General features: G+C 40.0%; 1 protein-coding gene across 2 annotated transcripts in view; it reads left to right on the top strand.

Annotated features, from left to right (window-relative positions):
* The first annotated feature begins 347 nt into the window (after positions 1-347).
* NOX4 (NADPH oxidase 4) overlaps positions 348-13,460 on the top strand; it is a 110,484-nt gene continuing 97,371 nt past the window's right edge. For both annotated transcript variants that reach the window (XM_064719192.1, XM_064719186.1), the window contains exons 1-5: positions 348-457; positions 1,220-1,315; positions 10,462-10,572; positions 11,471-11,555; positions 12,208-12,305. In XM_064719192.1, the coding sequence (XP_064575262.1) occupies positions 401-457; positions 1,220-1,315; positions 10,462-10,572; positions 11,471-11,555; positions 12,208-12,305 (447 nt within the window). In that variant the 5' untranslated portion in view covers positions 348-400. The remainder of the gene's footprint in view (positions 458-1,219; positions 1,316-10,461; positions 10,573-11,470; positions 11,556-12,207; positions 12,306-13,460) is intronic.

Below are 13,460 nucleotides of genomic sequence, written 5' to 3' on the forward strand. Positions count from 1 at the left end.
GGATGTGGGGGGGTCGGGCAAGTGGGATCCCCACGGACGGGATTCTCTGCGGGGAAACGCTCTTCCCAAGGTGGGGGACGCGAGGAAGCGGCCGCACGGCACCGCAGCGCGGCGGAGCAGGGCAGGGCAGGGCAGAGCGCCCTCCGGAGACCCCGCTCCGTGCCGGGCGGCTGAGCTGGGACTCCCGGGGCGCTGGGCCGCGGACAAAGGGGCAGCGCCGGCGGCACGGAGCCGGGGCCCGGCCGGCGGCGCGGCGGGGCCGGAGCGCTACGCCCCGGCGGCCGGAAGCCAGGGCGGGGGGTGAGGGGTGGGGAGAGGGGAGGGCGGCTCGGCCTGGCTGAAAAGGAGGGCTCGCCCGGCGCCCCCCACCCTCCGTCCTGCCCCGCGGGCGTCCCGCACCATGGCGCTGTCCTGGAGGAGCTGGCTGGCCAACGAGGGGAGCAAGCACCTCTTCCTGGTAGGGGCGGCCCCGGGGGCTCCCCTCAGAGGGGCTGACCCGCGGGGGAGGCTCAGGAGGGGCCGGTGGGTGCTGGCAGGCGGCGGGGGCTGCCCCGAGTGTTGGGGAGCCGGGGCACCGCGTCCTGCCGTGAGGGGAACCGCGTCCCGGTGTGCGGGGCAGGGCTCCCAGCGTGCGGGGCAGGACGTCGTGCGGGTGCCCCGGCTCGGACGGGTGGGCGGGATGTGCTCCGAGAGCGTCCCGGTGCGCGGCTGGCAGGGATGGATGCAGGAGGGTGCCATGGCCCGGGACAGTGCCCGCCTCCGTGCCCTGCCCGGCTGGCACACGCTGTGCGTGTGCTTGCTCTTTGTTAGGCTCTGTTTGGGAAAGTTTGGGGGAGAAGGTGCAGCTTCTTGGAGGTCATGTTCTTTACCTTCCTTTGTCTCTTTGTTGTTGTTTTTTTATTCTTTGAGTCTCAAATGCAACGTCCAGCTAAAGATTTGGGATAGCGTCTTGTATGGGAGCGCTTTACCAGCTCTCGGTTGACGTGAGACAGAAAAAGTTTTGTGAAGTTCAATGAAAGTGAAAATTTCCCACATAGGGGCACTTCCTTTTAATGCTTTAAAGCATAATATGTGCATGAAGTTTGCTTTTCCATTCCATTTACATATGTTTATGAAGCTACAGACCTACCCATGAGTTTTATGAATGAAATGAAATGAACACTGAGAAGTTTGCACTCGTAACTTTCACTTACAATCTCTTGTTTCTGTTTCATTTCAGTTTTTCTGGCTCTCCCTCAATGTATGGCTCTTCGGGAAAACCTTCCTGCTTTATAATCAAGGGCTACAGTATTATTATTTGCATCAGATGTTAGGGGTGAGTGACCTGGACATTACTTTTTGCCCTGGAAATTGGGATGTTCGAGGATGGGATAATGGGCAGAATGAATTTGCTAATCAAAAATGACACAAACTACCTGTTAACTTTTCAAAGTGGGGAAAAATCAGGTAAGAGTTTACTGGGATACTTCTGACAGTCGTTTAGGAGTAGAAAGTGAACACTGTGAAGAAGAAAAAGAGCCAGTCAAGTGTGGGACTGCTATTCTTTTCCCTCTTCTCTACCCTCCCGGTGTTCCCAGCAGCAGACAAGCTCACAGGAACACAGACATGCTCAACAAATGACTGGAGCTCCACTTTTCGTCATCAGCGCATTTAGCAAGCTATGGACTCTTGTTGGCAAATTCTTTCCAATCCAGTTATTGTAATATACGTGCTTGCTGAGGGACTTCTTTTAATAAGTCTTAGTTCTTTTCAGTCTTTGTCATTCTCATGGATCCTCTGTTCTGTGTAAAGTCACTGTAATGCATGTAACTTCACTTTTGTTTTCTAATAGTAAGTTCTTTGATTCTGGGTGGTTTAATGAAGATTCGGATGTTTTGGTTTAGCAAGGGCAGATGAACGCAAAAAAGCAGATGAACATAAAAAGATACTTTGGAGACCAGCCTGCCTTGGGAAATTGCCCATTGTAGTAATTTCAAAAAAACCTTATGTCTAAAAAGGCATAAAGTAAGGGTTAACATCTTTCTGGAAAATGCCCATGGGTTTCTCAGAATTTGACAATCCAGGAAAAAGTGTCTGAATAACATGATGCTTTGTAACACTATGTCATACTCAGGAATGCATTTCAACACAAAGTTGACATGGGATTAAACATAGATGATACACATCCTAATCTGCTGTAGAGCCTCTGGGGTTTATTTTCAGTAAATCCAGGGTATATAGTTTCACGTGGCTGATATTGTCATAACTAGTCAGTACCATAAAGTTTTGTGATCTTGCTTGGAAATACGTTGAGTTTATACATTTTTCTCCTTTTTTTTCCTTCTTATGGTTGATTCAGATGTGTTCAAGAGTGAATCTTAGCAAAGATAGTGCAAAAAAGAAGGGAATGACAATAATTAAATCCTTCATGGTGGTGACCTTCTTGACAGAAAAAGCATGAAAATGTGTTTAATTTCACCTTGATTTCTAGTGGCTTTGCATCCCAGTGTATCCATTTGGAAGCTGTGTTTGTTCCTGGTGGAGCAAATGGGTTGTTTGTAAAGCAAATGTTTTTGAGTAACATGTTGGACTGGGTTTTCAGCTGGTGTCAATCAGCAAGTTTCTCTCCATTCAGATTATTCATATGCCTCATACCAGCTCATCATCTGGTTGGGATTTTTTTTGGTTTTCTTATACTTTAAAGTGGAAGACACTTGCAAAATAAGCTCATGTGTGTTCAGAACCTGTGAGATGACTCAGGCAACAGATTGGTCAGGAGATGAGGACTAGGGAGGTCATCCTTTTAAGTTTGTATAATTGTGTCTGCCACTGTGGGAAAAAGTACTACAGAATTTAGGGACTTCTAAAATAAGGTTAAAAATGAAGAGCTAAGCCTAAAATATACTTTTGATCAAAGTTATAAAACTAATTTTAACATTTTGAAAATACTAAAGACTGTAAAATGTACTTGCAATTCACTTTTTACAGCTCATCTAAATATCTTCAAGTTAGGGTTTGGACCCTAAAATTTGTGTTGGATTCGATGATCTTTAAGATTTCTTCCAACCGAGTAATTCTGTTATTTAAGAATTCTGTTATATAAGAATTAAGCTTTTTCCCTTCTCTTTATTATATCTGTGTATGTGTGTGAATTAAGCTTTTTCCCTTCTCTTTATTATATCTGTGTATGTGTATTAATCACAGAGATTGTTTTGCAAGGGCTGGGAAAACTGAACCCAATTTGGTTTCTTCAGGAGATGGCATAAGCAATACTACAGCTGCACAGGGATTTTTACCCCTCTTCTTTTTCTTTATTGGTTTATATAGTCACTGACCCATGGCCCATCTGTATAACCAGTATCTTCTCTGTTCTATGCCTGTGTAAGTGGTTTGCAGAGCCTCTGTGCCATTTCTTGGTGTCTGAAGATTTTGAGATTTAAATTAAATTCTTCGTTTTTAATTCAACAGTTGATATTTTTTGTGTGAACAGATTGAACTCTTTAATGGATACTTCCATGACTACTGGTTCCTTTTTCCAGAGAGCTAACAAAGTTGCCCAAAAGGAATGGCACTTTTTGAATTAAAAAAGCTTCTGTTTTTTTCAGTGAGGTTTCCTAAGGAGTTGGCTTTTTTTCTTTCTTAGTATGCTACAATAGGCTATAATTACCTTAAGAACTTCTGCACTTGCAGCATGGAAAAATTTACCACAGGTAATTTTGTTATTTACCAAGTAACGGAGAACAAGAAGAGTTGCTGGAGGAAATCAGAGTGTGATATGAAATGAGATCTTGGACTGAATATTCTGGGTATATTCATCTGTGCCATATTTTTATGCCATCTCTGAGGTGAAGAAAGAGAAAGATTGGTGTTGGTCTCTTGTTCAGTGGTCCCTGAAGTGATTTACTTCCCTTCAGCTGTCTACTGAAGAATAAGGCTTAGGTTTATTCTTTTCCAATTGCCTTTTCTGTGATGTTGAACAAGATACTTTAGGACAGGATTTCAAATTTTTTAGGTACTTTACTCTCACTCAGTCTTTCAATAACAATCTTACTGATCCTTAATTCTACACGTATGAAAAGGCACCAAAAGCGTGGTGGTGTCCTGGAAGTGCCAAGAGAACAGATAAGTAGAAGGCAGTAACATGGTAGGAGGAGGTTGATCAATCTTTATGTACCAGGAAACTTAGTGTTATTTTGTGTCAAACATCTCTGCTTTGGTCAGTTTGACTTTGTTGATGAAATCGTGAACTCTTCAGTGTGCAGTCTCTATCCCCGGGAGTTCTCAAAACCTAATTGGGCAAAAAAACCCTGAGCAAACTTAATCTGAGTTTGGTGTTGAGCATGCTTAGAACAGGGGGTTTGAGCAGAGACATCCTGAGGTCCCTTCCAACCAGAATAATTCTGTGGTTACATAATACTTGCAGTGAAAGTTCACTGGAACCTAGTGGATGTAAATCCCTTTCCAGTACTTTTGCTTTGATGAACCATCTCTTTGAATACTGAATTGCTTGGAACACTGCAGGTCATAGTCTTACTGTATGAATGCATTCATTCACACTGGTTGGAAAACACCAGTTTTCAGATAAATTTCAGATAAAGAACCTAATTTTTTAATGATTTCATAAGTGTTGACTTGTGGTCTTACATTGCTTAAGGAAGAAAAGCCCGTGTAGAAATCCCACACAGACATGAATTTCTTATAAGAGAGTTTGGCAGAGAGGAAGGGAATATTCTATCTTTGTGTTCATGATAGGTGCTATAATGTGTAGTAGGCATGAGTTACAGAAGGGGGAGAGTCTTAAATTACTTGATTCCAAAATCTTTGTTCTTGGAGATTTTGGTCCGCTCAGTCAGTGAAATTGTCCAGACCGACTTCTTCACAGACTTCAGGATTTCTCTCTTTAGTCTAGCTTGGCTGTATTTTTGTCTAACAAGTTTGATTGTGCCTGGTCAAAAAAAAAATCAGCCATAAATTTGGTACTGGCCTTACAGAACTCAAGTCTTGCTTTAACAGTATTGAATGAAATGCTTGTTTCCTGTTGCTTGAGTTCCCTGTGAGCAGAAAGAGCTTTGAGCTCGTTTTGTCATGGCATGAAGAGTCTCCCTTTCCCCATTCCCTCTCTTGTCCCTGCTCAAATAGCTGTAATGCAGTCAAATGTTAATGCAAGAGATAAGCTTCTGGGTTTCAGACCAAAGTGAAGAAAATGCATCGTCAGAAGGATCTCTTTGGGAAAAGACTGAATAACTGAAAATGGGGCTGAAAAGTGCTGCCTCGGTTTTTTATCTGTACAGCTACCTTTTTATTGTGCAGTATTGTGCATAACATTTGTCACCTTTATTCACTGCTTGGAATATGTTCCAGTAACTTTTATGTCTCTCCTTGCTAGTTTATTGTAACGACAGAGATTTCACTAATTGAGACCAAATTCCACTTTCATTGGTTGTTGTGCAACAACGCTGGAATCTGCTTACCCCCCACATTTTAGCATTGGGGAGAGTTGTGTATCTTGATCCTTTGCTTGGAGATTATCAGAGAAGTTAGAAGCTCTTACTGCACTCAAGATTAAGTTACTTGTTTTCTTCAGTTTGAATGACTGATTTAAGCAGAAGAAGGAGTACCTCCTACACAAAGGCACTGCTTATAAAAACATGACCTAAACTTGTAGACAAGAAGAGATGGAAAACCTTCAAAGAATGCCTGTGTGATGAGTTACAAGTGAACAGGGAGAATACTGATTCACAGCAGTGCAGGGAAGATACCCCATACATATTAAAAAATATTGCACCACTTAAAATAATTTTTAAAGAGTTGAAGTACATGAGATTGGGATTTACAGAGTCCTTCTTTGAAACATTCTTCAGGAGCAAAACCAAGTCAAACTTTCGTAGACGTTTTCACATGTTCTGGTAGGTTTCCCCTACACTCACATTTTCCTTCTTTTCTGCTGCTTCATGTTTTTATTGCTAGATCTCCAGCCAGATTTGACAGGCCTAAGGGGAGTAATTGCTGTACATACAGTTCAGTTCTGTCCTTCATCTTAGGTTATCAGTGCTCTGTTGCTCAAGAGAAGGAGTACTCTATGAAGAAAAGGAAGCTGGGTCGAAAGGAGTCATGTTGTGCAGCACAGTTTGTTCCACCTAGGAAAATAACCAACTTTATCTGCTCTAGTACTGATCTGGGGAGGTGGTCTGTCACCTGTGTCTACAGAGCAGCATGTGGCTTGTGAGTCTTGCCAGAACCTTTCAGGGTGCCCTGAACCAAAGAAGATTGAAAAATTTTAAAGAAATCTAAGAGACAGCATCAAGTGTGGTGTTTCTATTGCACCATGACCTGTTCAGGGTGGTTGCTTGTAGGTGGTGAAGTCTTGAGAAACATAATCACATCACTCTCAGCTGTGGGAGAGTTTGCATTATTCTAACTTTTTTTTTTATAAAAGATTGACTTAAAAGGTGAGATAAGACAATATTGTTGAAATCTTAATTTTACAACCGTGTATAAAATATCAGATTTCTGTGCATGGCAGTTGCAGGTAACATTAATCTCTGTATTTGTAAATTATGAACTTTGGGGAATTCTGGGGTACACAGTAAGGTACTTCAGCCCTCAATCTAATACTGAAATCATTTGCCTAACAGACAAAGCTCCTTTTCCTAGCAGAGGAAGCTAATTTTCTCATTTTCAGTCTTGCTGGCAGCAAGATACAATGAGAACTGACTCTTCATTTTTCTGTTCTACTTTGTATGTTGTATGAGCACAGCCAGGAGTCCATCTGGATTTCTGTGGACTGTACATCAGACAGGGATAACTAGAGAATTTACATTCTGGGGCTCTTTTATGCTGCTTTGGAGAAGGTGGCAATTCCTTTATGCTTGTCTATAGGAAAAATCTAACCTAGTTTTTAGGATTTGAGTTTGTGGATAGTTCCCTACTATTTTTGCCACAGATTTAGTCTGTAAATTCGAGTAATCCTTTAGTTTCTTTATGATTCTTTGCCCCTCCATGAAATCAGATATCAGTATACTATACCGGAGATTTTGTGTGTGGGTTTTTTTTTTTTTTCTTTTTGGTCCTGCAGAAATTTCACATGCTACTAACATGCAATAACTTTTTTTTTAAGACAGTAAAAACTTCAGGAAGAAAATAGGATTATATTTTTCTCATTTCTTAACTACTTAATAAGGGTATATATTCCCTTCTAGACCCAGTGAGTTGCCTTGGAGCAAAAATCATCCTTTATTCTACTATTGTTTAAAAATCCAACAATGTACTGTATTAATTTGTTACTATGCCTCCCAGGCAATGCAAAGGAAGCTAAGAAAGAGATCTCTTGGAAACCATTTGGAAAGAATTAGTTTCATGGTAATATTTTTAGCTTTTGGCTAGATATCAAGAGCGAACTTAAATTCAGGCAAGAAGAAAAAGAGTTTTGATTTTGAGAATTTCTAAATGTATTTCCCATTGTTTGCAAATCAGTCATGGGCTTGTTGCAGGAAATATTGCTGAACTTTTTTTCTTCAGAATAAAACCTTACATGAACCATTGGTAATAATATTTTAATATTTGAATCATACTTCTTTGAAAATGCTGTAAGTAGTTGCTTGCTGGTCTCTCTTTTCTTATTTTCTTTTTTTTTTTCTTGTATGTACAGGTGTTGATAGTGTTGAATTATAATGAATGTAAGGACGTTCTTCCATAGTAATTGCATTATGAATGAATATTTGCTCTTTATTTAATACTGGAGAAAAACAAAGGAGGGTTAGTAGGATAGCCTTTTCTGTACATCATTTGTGATTCATACTTGTTAAATTGTTTGGCATTTTACTTACAATCCCAGACTATGCTGAGCTGGAAGGGACCCATCAGTCCAGCTCCTGGCCCTGAGCAGGGCATCCCAAGAATCACACCATGTGCCTGAGAGTGTTGTCCAAATGTTTCTTGAACTCCGACAGGAGTTATTTCATTTATTTAACACTATTCAGTGTAGAATTGATTCTCTTCTAGACCAAACTATTATTTTGTTAAAGCTTTGTAAGAAAAATTGTTGTGCTTGGTAAAGGAAGTCTTGGATAATTGATGTCATGCCTAGTTTATATTTAAACTCAAAGACAACATAAATTCTTGAGAAAGTAGTGATGTATCATGTAGGCCATACAACAGAAGTTATTAAAATTTTCAAACTGCTCATTAATGGTATTGCAACTTTTTCAGATTTTGTGTATTAATCAACAGCTACAAAAGTGATTCAGTTTGCTTCTGAAGTTTGCATTACATTATTTCTAACATAATTCTTGAGTTTTTCAAGTCATGCCCGTTTAATCACTGCACTACTGTAGCACATCAGTAAGCCTCAGTAAAAATTCCTATATGTTTTAATGACCATGTTTCTGAAGTTATTGCTTCAATGAGGTGTATAGCTCATTTTTAGCTTCACTTTAGAGGATTTAAATAAAATAGAGACAGTGTTGTATATGCAAACAGTGCATTATGGAGACATTTTTCTTTTCATTAAGTCCAGTCTGTTCAAGGGTTATTTCCAGTTGGGAGAGTCTAGAGTGGGGAGGACAGGATGGCCTAAGATCTGAAGAACATGGCTTATGAGGAAGGAGTAGCAAGAAACAAATGTCATTGTGCAAGTGATCAGAGAGTGAAGCAACAGATAAAATTGAAGCAAGGGAGGTTTTATGTAAGGAAAAAGAGGACTAACAGTACATTGGAAGAAATAGTGGAGGACATCTGGAGAGTGGGAAAGAACTAAGTGACATGGCTCATTTTAGTCTTATTTCTTATCATTCAGTAGGTTGGAGATGATCTGTTCCTGGGATTTTTTTTCTGGAAATCCCACATTTACATGGTAGAGAACAAGGTAGAGCACATTTTGTGAGGTAATTGCTCCTACTTCTCATGGGCAGCTTTTGAGAGAGGGTCCCCTTGTGACTGCTCTGTTCCTTGGGAGCTGGTAGGGTCTGGTGAGGAGGTCCCTAGCACTCAGGTCTAACTAAATAATGTAAAGTAGCTGGAAGAGAAAAAGGATCAAGGGGCAGAACTTTGTTCTTCAGGTAGATTGAACATCTTTACCTTCTGTTTGCTTCCTGGTGCTGTGCCCAGGTGTGCTGCAGAGCAGGTGAGGTACATGGATGTTGCTAACTGGGAGAGCAGGAAGTTGTAATGCTTTATGGTACTGGTGTTTAGAAACCCTTTCAACCCTTAGAAACTTTTTTCCTTAAGTCCTGAAGTTGTGCTTCAGATCTTGCAAGATATTCTGAAATGCCGTTATTCTGTTTTTACTAGCTTATATATTCATCCATTTCTGTGATACAAACATAAGTCTGTAAATTTTGTTTCTTCTTGATAACAAAGATAAGAATATAAGCGATGGTGCGCAGATTAATTTTTGTGTCAGAGAAAGTAAAAAAAGCTCATTTTTTTACGTAGTTTAATTTGGAAAAGGTAATAAACCTTAAGTAATTTTTGTTAGATAATTTGTACCTGTTCACCTCATTCACAAGCTCCTGCAGCATTTGAGTTATCTTTAATATTATAATATTTTTTTACTAATTTATTCAGGAGTTGAAATACTTGGGGTTTTGAGAACAGTATAAGAAATTTCCTTCCAGAAATCTGTTGACAGTCTAAAAGCATCTTTTATATAAGCTAGCAAAATGGTAATTCAACCTAGTAACTAGGAGAACAATGGCATTTTGCTAACTTCTTAAAATCATAAATGAATGAGATAGTATAATAAGATTAAAAATACAGGTTTATGACATGAATGTGTGCTTTGTTCATTTATTTGACAAGTGTTTTTTTTCTAATTATGTAAGTTCCAAATATATCAGTGAAAGCATTAGTGCAATTAGATTTCATTACAGTTCCCAGCTACTGAGCAGTTAAACTGAAGAAAACCTACTTTCTTAATGTCCAAATATGGCATTGCATAATGTGAATGCATGAGGAGTTTCGTGGCAATTCTACAACAGTTCTTGAAACATTATGACCAGTTCAGTTTGACTGAATCAATATTTTTTTACATCTTTTTGTGGCTTAACAGAAAAATCATTATACTCGAGTGGCTGTATAGTGTCATCATAGTATTTATCACTCGTTTTGTTTAGTTATGTCTGTTGAAGCTTTCAGGTAATTTCTCAGTGGACACTTACTGTTGTCTAAAATGTTTTGTTCCATGTGACTTTGAGCACTGATGAGGATATTGGATCTTCCAGTAAAAAATTGTAATTTATTGTTGACAAAGTTAATTTTTAATAACTTCTTGATGCAAAGATGAGAGCTGTTTCCTTCCCTATGAGGACAGGATAGCATGCTGTGTGTGCCGTGGTTTCTCCAGCACATCATGAAACCTCACTATTTTGATGAGTCAGGGAGCATGGGAACCATTTGGTTTCACAGCAGAGTAAAAGAGAGACAAGACTGATGCACATACCATTCCTTTCTGTCCATAATCTAACTCTTACAATGTTTGTTCAGCTAGGATTGTGTATTAGCAGAGCTTCGGCATCTGTCCTCAATCTCAACTGCTGCCTGGTCCTGCTCCCCATGTGCCGTGTTCTCTTGGCTTTCCTGCGGGGATCCCAGAAGGTGAGTGCTGTCCTTGGAATGCAGTGCTTGAGAAGAGGGCCCTGCTCTCTGTTAGGTATAAAAACAATACAAAAAGAATCTGTTACATCCTTGTTTGTTCTACGCTATGTGCTTGCTTGGTGCAAGGACCAGACATCATGACTCCTTTGAAGACAGGCTTTGTCTGGTTTGATTTGACCTGTTTAGAGGGTGGTTTCTTCAGTGCATTTTTGAAGGATGGGGAGTTGCTGTGGAACTGTAACCAGATAAATTCTCCTCTGTCTTTCCAAACTCTTATATTAGAGATATATGTGTCCTCTCAAGTGCTTCCTGATAGAATTCAATGGAGTAAACCCAACTTTGTCTCTGCATGACCACAAGTGTCCTACTGGAGGTGATAGAATGTTCTATAAAAATACCCAACCTGATACATTTGTTATCATGGGAGAGACAACGTTTAGCTTCTTTGTGATTCACCAGTTGCTTTTACAGAAGTACAAATCATGCTTTTGAGGAACATTTGTGTTTGCTAGATGGTTGCAAATTGAACCCCTGACTTCTGTTAATCATGTGACAATATCTATAAGATTTGATGCCTGTAGATGCACGTATGTATGCAAATAGACCATTCCTTTTGATCTTGCTTATAAAAGAGTCAGTGATGCCTTCACAAGTAGTGCTAGAATTCCTAAATATTAAGGCCAGGAGGTACATTATGTACTCTTGATATCTGTGCGATTTTTTTCCTTAAGTCCTCAAAACTGTCTCCTTGGCATAATCCAGTAGTTTTTAAATTTAGGTACTAAGCTTTCAAAGGTGTTAAAACTAATGAAGTTGCTATTGTGTCACCACAGTTGCTGTTAGTATTTTTTTCTTTGCTTTGTTTTGGAAGAGAGTACTTGAATTCTTCTCTTACTAGGTTGCCAGCAAGAAAACCAGAAGGCTGCTAGATAAAAGCAAAACTTTCCATGTGACATGTGGTGTTACGATATGCATCTTTTCAGGTGAGATCTCACTGTGCTGAGGATCAACATCTTTTGGAAGCACGTTGGTGCAGCACTTTGTGGTTTTTCTGCTGCAGTACATTTGGGGGTAGTCTTGCTCTGTGCTTGCTCATCTTAGATTGTAAATGCTTTCTCGAATGTGTGTGGGTTTTGGTACATTTTTTGCTTTAAACACATGGGCATACATTCTAATGTCAAGCCTTTCCTTAAAATGCCAGTTTCTTAGAAGATAGGTATGTGAGACCAGGTCAAAATCTGCCCTTGCAAGTGAACCCTCATTGTACCTAAGGAATATGAGTGAAAAAATCAGGGTACTACAGACTTACCTGCAGAGGAGCAGGTAAGTAGCAGTGGAGGCAGCTACCCTATTTCCTCTTTGGTGAAGAGGAAATATTCTTGGCTGGACACCTTTGAATGTTGTCTCTCAGCTGAAGCATTGCAGTACAGAAATCATCACTGTAGTATTAAAAAAAAAATCCTAAAATGCGTACTGCCTTCTGTCATTAATATTTATAACTTGAAGAATAATTAAGAATTTCTGAGTCCCTGGTTTATCTCATGCAGGTGATGTGATTATATCTTGGCATCTGGGTGGCCACAGGGAGCATCCAGCACTTGTTTACAGATTTACTCAGTTTTTTTGTGTTTTTAGTCTTACATGTTGCTGCTCATCTGGTGAATGCTCTTAACTTCTCTGAGAATTACAATGAAGAATTTGTGACCCTAAATGCAGCAAACTATCGTGGTGAGGTGAGCCAGCTCTCCTTTCATATTTTGGTTTTAAGAATATAATTTAAATATATGAATATTTGCATATATAATGCCATTGTGTGATCTGTACAGTGCTCCTGTTTCATGCACTGAAAACTCAACCCTTGTGTAGATTCCTGTGGATTTTATTTCTTTGTCTGGACAAAGCATGTATTAAAGCCAGCAAGGTTCTGTCCTGTTTGATTATTAGATGGAGAATGCAATCATCTAAACTTTTCACCTTGCACCTTGTTCTCTTGCTGCTCTTTTGCTTCTCTCTGTTCCTTGGCTGGGCCTGGTTAAGACATTTCTGCTGCTTTTTGGGCAAATTTGTTCAGTATTTCCATTGTTTAGAATACAGTGAGATTTGAAATTGATTTTGCATTTTTCAGCTGCAGTGAATGCATGTATGAGTATATATGCTAAGCATGGAGTTAGTTATCTACATGAACTGATTTCTGCTTGCAAAATACTTGATTTGTGTGCCTTGTCTGACTGAGGTGCAGATGTCTTGCAGGAATATCAGATTCGTAGTCCCTTGGTCAGGTATATTGTATATACTTGTGTATTTGGCAATGGAGAGATATTTGCTGATTTTAGAAGCAAGACCAGAGTCCAGCACCCTTTCTTCTTGGGCTGCAGTCAAGTTCTCTCTTGTTTGTGTTCATTCTAGTCCCTGGTCTGCATTTCTTTTTATCCAGTTTCATTAGGAAATACTTAGAATGACCCTATCCCAGCTGCATCATTTCCTGGAAAAACAGAGCTTGACTCAGTTCAGGCTCCTAAGGACCAGCAACCAAGGTCTTCCATTCCCTGGGTGAATGATCTAATCACCCGGCTATTCAATGGCAGACAGACATGCCAACACCAACTATTGTGCTGAGCTTCTGGGTTGACTGTGTGTCTCCTTGTGTTAGGAGTGGTCTGATAGCCTTCCCTTCATCAGAAACATCAGCAGGAGCTTACCTCAGGCAAGAAGATGACAGAGTTCTAAGCCTCTACTAAGCAGCCCTAGGAATTTTGCAACAGAAAAATGGAGATGATAGCAAGTTTTTTAGGAACTCTAGGATCAAAACTCCTGAATTCTAGGTACTTTAGTATCTCTTGCATCTTTGTATTTGAACCCTACTTATATCCCTTTTTAAACTGTGGTGG

This window comes from Zonotrichia leucophrys, chromosome 1 (genome assembly GCF_028769735.1).
Source record: "Zonotrichia leucophrys gambelii isolate GWCS_2022_RI chromosome 1, RI_Zleu_2.0, whole genome shotgun sequence".
NCBI lineage: Eukaryota > Metazoa > Chordata > Aves > Passeriformes > Passerellidae > Zonotrichia > Zonotrichia leucophrys.